The sequence below is a fragment of the Mytilus edulis genome, chromosome 2 (assembly GCF_963676685.1).
Source record: "Mytilus edulis chromosome 2, xbMytEdul2.2, whole genome shotgun sequence".
Lineage (NCBI taxonomy): Eukaryota > Metazoa > Mollusca > Bivalvia > Mytilida > Mytilidae > Mytilus > Mytilus edulis.
In genome coordinates this window covers 53,348,296-53,354,447 of record NC_092345.1, presented here as the reverse complement: position 1 = coordinate 53,354,447, position 6,152 = coordinate 53,348,296, and the positions used below count along the sequence as shown (strand labels likewise).

The 6,152-nt window shown below is 35.7% G+C and overlaps 1 protein-coding gene across 1 annotated transcript; it reads left to right on the top strand.

Moving 5' to 3' along the window:
* The first annotated feature begins 935 nt into the window (after positions 1–935).
* On the top strand, positions 936–1,613 carry LOC139510913 (uncharacterized). Its single transcript, XM_071297462.1, has one exon. It carries the CDS (start codon positions 936–938, stop codon positions 1,611–1,613), a length of 678 nt encoding a protein of 225 aa, XP_071153563.1.
* Positions 1,614–6,152: the final 4,539 nt, after the last annotated feature.

The following is a 6,152-nucleotide window of genomic DNA, read 5'->3' as shown; positions in this document are numbered from 1 at the left end:
AAATATGTCGGAAGATGGCCACAGAATCGTCGTTAACAGTTTGAATGATATTAAAGATGGATGATACAGTTATCTACGATTTTGACAACGATGACAGGGATGATAATATACAAGACTATTCAACAAAAGGATCAAGAACAAAGCGGAAAGTTAAGAAGCCCGCTTATTTGTGCGACTATGTTGAATAATGTACAGACAAGATGTTGTTTTATTTGTATATATGTATAGTAATGTTTTGTGTTTTGTAATTATACTGTGTTATTCAATAAATATTGCAGTATACGTATTCGTCATGTATATGTTGTCATGTTTATTTGTCATGTTTTGTTTTGCGTCCTATCTGTACTATATGTTTGTCTGGTATTATAAACGGTTTGATTTGATTTTTTTCTGACGAACTATTCAGTAGTCTTTTTGTGTGTGTTTGTTTGCGTTTCTTTGTTTACGTATAGATTCAATATATAATATATATATGCATATTTATCTTTATATATAGTCTATTATAGATGATGGACGATTTTGAACCAGACTATGAACCAATAGAGGGTGAAATTCCGGAACCTCGTTCGACAATTAGAGGCAGTTCCAAACGTAAGAGTAAAGTGAAGTCTTGTCCAGTTTGCCCAGGTAGATTTACTAATGTTAGGAGACATGTTATTTGTTCCCATCTCCCTTGGTATACCTCGTCACTCACAGCATGCTGGACCTGTAAACTACAGTTGGCACAAGTTCATATGGTAAACATACACAACAGCCAGGAGGAATAACATAAATTTGATACTTTACAGCATGGGAAAAGGTGGATATACCTCATGAACGGTTTATTGGATGACATTGCTAAACGTATACCAGTTAGATTTAAAGGTTTAATCAAATTTGTTCAAAAGCATCCAGGTTTTTTATTTTGTTCCTGCGGGGTACATCATTGGTCAGATATGCCGTTAATAAAGCTATTTAATGAGGTAAACATATACAAGCCGTCGCATCTTTTACATTCAGCCTACCCACCTACAGATCCCCATTCATTACTTCATTGGAAAATTCTAGCAATTCTAATAGCCCATACAGAATCGGGAGAAAATTTAGTCTCTTTTGAAAAAGAACTAGAATTGCATCCTACTCAAAGAACAAAACATTTAGTCTCACTTGCAGATAGCCATTTTCATCTGGATTTATATTTAAAAGAGACCAGACATTCTGGTCTACCGTCATTAACATGGGATGAAACAGACAGTCACGTGGAAATTCAGTTCTTGATTTCAAACTACTGCTTTCCGCGTAATTGGCCATCAAGCAAAGACCGACATCAGCTGAGAAAAGATAACAGATTGCAGTTCACTTTTGGTATACACTCAAGGATGGTATCAAGGGAAACAAAAGGACAGATTGAAAGATGGTTGTCGGACATGGAAGTGTTGGTCGAAGCAAAGACGGTATGCGCAATTGGAGAATGTGGGTTAGACGCTCAACAAGCATCGGAGCGGGATATTAGCAGGCAAATGGAGGTTCTGGATAGCCAGCTACAGTTGGTTAAGGTAAAACAGCTGCCAGTAGTCATCCACTGTAGGGGACTGTCTTGTCTGGAGAAGATAGTACAGACGACAATTGCTTAGGAGTTATTTAAAAATACTTTATTCTTTTAATCAAACAATTAAGTAACTTTTAAAGGCTATTTTACGAATTTATGGTTCAAAATAGCGATTTCATTGGTTGATTAAAAGAATAAAGTATTTTACCTTCATTTTTGTGGAAATTGTTATAGAAATGTTTTACTATTAATGTTAGAAAATGTAAAAGTTTATATTTTAATAATTTTGTATTCTTTGTCGTTTCATCTTGATAGAGAATGGAGCTTTTTGATTGGCTATTGGTTATATGTGCACAGTGCCAGATGGGGCACTTAAGGGTATCGTGCATGCCCCTGTGCGGTACATATGCACTGTCGTGCAGCGCGGGTGTTATATAACCTTTCAAAAACGCTGCACTGACGTCACTTTCACGCCATTTTATTAGGGATTGAATCGCTGCCAAAATTTTAATAGAAAGTAAGGCCATCTTATACGTTTAGAAACTTATTTATTTAACTAAATTTTCTTATTGGAAAACGTAATTTTACCGCTGAAATTTTAATTCTAATTTTAAGAAGTTTATTTGCATTTCAAAAGTAACTTTTAAAGGCTATTTTACGAATTTATGGTTCAAAATAGCGATTTCATTGGTTGATTAAAGTACACTTTACCGGAAAGTTAGATTTTTCTACTTAGAGTCCAAAGTCAATCGAACTATTTTTGCGTTTAAATTATAAAATATATTATAGGATTTTAAAGGTATATTTGAGAGTTCTTTGTTACACTTTTATTGTCCTCTATTTTACAAGACATACGCTACTAGTAAAGTCTCTAGTACACTTGTCTAGCTTTACGTAATTTAAATAAAAAATAGATAAGGCAAAAGGGAAACAAAACATACGCTACTAGTAAAGTCTTTAGTACACCTGTTTTGTTAAATAACTTTATAAATAGGGAGATTACTTAGTAGTTAAAAGACATACACAAGTCTCTAGTATTTTGTCATGATTAAAATAATTGAAATTAGGATAAAAGGTATACGCTCCTAGTAAAGTTTCTAGTACATTTGTCCTGTTTAAATAACTTTATAAATAGGGAGATAAGTCAAAAGACATACACTACTAGTAAAGTCTCTAGTATATTTGTCTTGATTTAAGTAATTGAGATAAGGATAAGGGTTTCAGGACTGCACTGCTAGTAAAGTCTCTAGCAATTGTCTTGAAGTAAATAAGAATACCAAATTACGTATAAACACTATTTTGAGTAAACTTTGATATAAATTATATGGCATATATTGCTAGTAAAGTCCCTAGCACAATTGTCATGAGGGTCAAGGTATTGCGTACGTGCATTGTTTGGGAGTTTGCTGACAACCTTATTTGCCATATAGCTATTGCGCGCTACATTTTTGGCATCCTCGGTGGGATCTGTTTTTCATTTGCGGATCTAGTGATACGAATACCTTTCAATTATGGTAAAAAGGAAGAATCCAGCACTACCTAGACCAATTGAAAGGAGCGAAACAGACACAGAGACAGATGACCTCGAGACTGACACAGATTGCAATATGTACACAGACTTTTCAGAGCCAGAAACTGACGACAGAGATGTTACAGTAGTACCAAAAGTAAGCTTGATAAACTTGCCCAGCAGCTCTATAATACCAACTAGTTCAGATATCAGACCAAGAAGAAGTTTGAGACTGTCCAGGAAGAGAGAAGTCCACACAGAGAGTGAAAGAGAAGAACCTGAAATGCAAAGTCATGGTGACACAGCTGGTGTTTATGGTATAATTAAGGGGCTTTTCAAGAAATGACAGGTCAAACGGTGTCAGCAATCCAATCAGCATTTAAGGGTTTCCACAGAGATACCAAGTTAACTGAAAAGGGGGAGACTAGAAAAGCAAAGAAAAGACCAACAAAGTCCAAAAGTGACCAAGGCAGATTACATCCTGTGATGTCCAACTTTGCCATCCAGTCAGACAGTGATGGTAGAACAGATGAAAGCAGCTATGAAGATTCTATAGAAGGCAGTATAGATACATGTAACATAACAGAACCCAAAAGAAAACCTGCTATGTCTAGTAATGTTAAATTACCTGCCTATACAGGCAAAGAAAAGTGGGAGGTGTACTACAATAGATTTGAAGCCGTTTCTAAACTGAGTCATTGGGACGACAACACCAAGTTAGCTGAGCTACTTTCTCGTCTACAAGGAGAAGCAGGTGATTTTGCCTTTGACCAACTTGCCCAAAGAACATTATCAAGCTATACTAGATTAACCAAAAAGATATACAACAGATTTGGAACGTTCGAAACCAAGAAACTACAAAACATTGTTTAATAGACGAAACTAGAAATCTGACGAGAAACCAGAGGCATATGCAGCGGAGCTGAAACGGATCTATGGCAAAGCCTATAAAAACAGATATGAAAATTAGGCAAGAGGACCTGTTACAAAGATTTCTGATGGGACTTTCTGACCATGACAGTAGGGTCCATGTGGAGCTATATAAAGAACCAAACACCATTGTAGAAGCAGTGCAGGAAGTTATTACTTTTACTGAAGCTACAAGTCCACAAGAACATACAGTCAGCAAATTTAAGAAACAAGTTAGGCAGGTTAAGGGAAAACAGAAAACTAACAGTAAAAAGGGTAAAAACAAAGGAAAGAAACAAGATGACCAATCTCTTAGAGAAGACAGTGACCAAACTAACCCTCCTAAACCAGGATTCACCACTGTAGATATTGAACAAATTAAAGATATCATAAAGCGAGTAAACCGGGAGCAAAGAAGAAATGAAAACATACAGAAACCAAATGGTACCAGGGGAACTCACATTTTAGCTCCACACCTAATTATGTACCAGATTCTCACAGTTACAATAGATGAGAAAACATAAATATTGTAAATCCACCAAGTCAACAGGGGTATGGTAGTCAAGACATAAAGACAAATTTTGCTTGTTATTATTGTGGCCAGCCAGGATATTTTGCCAGGAACCGCTTCAGTAACCCCAAAAGACAATCAACCTGAAATTTACCCCAAGGAACTTACTGTAAATAAATCAAATTTATTCGGTAATAACTGTCCTTTCCTGGATTTAGATATTTCGGGTTTAAACAGGAAACTCCACACTAAAATTTACGACAAAAGAGACGATTTTTCGTTCCCTATTGATAAATTTCCATTTTTAGATGGTGATGTTCCTTTGGCACCATCTTACGGTGTTTATATTTCACAACTTGTTCGCTATGCCAGTGTCTATTGTGACGTTTTTGATTTTAACGAACGCAACCTATGTATTACTGGTAAATTATTAAACCAGGGATATCGTTACCATAAATTACTTAAAACCTTTACTAAATTGTTCCATAGATATAAAAATTTGGTTTTGAAGTTTGGTTGTACCTGTAGAAAACTTATTTCAAGCGGGATAGCACATCCTCATTTTTACGGAAATGTTGTTAACCGTGCCCGGAAATTAAGAAATGATCCATGTAAACTTGTCGCTCCTTTAAATAAACTTATTCTAAAAGATTACCTATTCAACACTAGAATAAGATCATTGAATATTGTTTTTATTGGTATAAATATTGATTTTGTTATTAGTAAATTGAAAGCTAACTAAATATTACTAGTATGTTATATGCACATACATATTCATGGATCTACAATATGTCGATACCTGTAACTTGGCACTGCACAAAGTCATGTTTTTCTCTGGCTGTTTATGACGTCTTTACACTAAATCCATTGGATGTTGGATGTGTACGGATTGATAGTTTAGTCTTAGTTGCATGATTTTTTTTATTAGTTGTTAGTGGTTTTGAACTAGCTGTCAGATAACTGCGAGTACTCCCAGATCTGTTCATTTTGAGTCGGGATGTATAAGTACCGGGCCACGTCCACTTGTATTTTTGTCCATCTGATGAGTTAAGCCTTTTTCAACTGATTTTTATAGTTCGTTCTTATGTTGTACGGTCCCAGGTTAGGGGAGGGTTGGGATCCCGCTAACATGTTTAACCCCGCCACATTATTTATGTATGTGCCTGTCCAAAGTCAGGAGACTGTAATTCAGTGATTGTCGTTTGTTTAGGTGTTACATATTTGTTTTTCGTTCATTTTTTTTACATAAATAAGGCCGTTATTTTTCTGGTTTGAATTGTTTTAAATTGTCTTATCTGGGCCTTTTATAGCTGACTATGCGGTATGGGCTTTGCTCATTGTTGAAGGCTGTACGGTGACCTGTAGTTGTTAATGTCTGTGTCATTTTGGTCTTTTGTGGATAGTTGTTTCATTGGCAATCATACCACATCTTCGTTTTTATATTTAAAAGAAGCCAACAATGGAATGAAGGGAGAACAAGGTAGGTTACTCCACCAACTCTAGATTTTAGGTCAGGGAAAACTGAGTGTTTCCCTGAAATAGCTTTTAACTAGAGAGGGTCAACTCCATTGACCAGGAGCTGACCCAGGGTTTTCAGTAGAAAGGTCAAATTTTGAGAGAGGAGAATAAAGAAGTGTCACATAGCAGCAGTAGTTCAGTAGAGGTTTTGAGTAAGAATAAAAGTAGTTTTAATG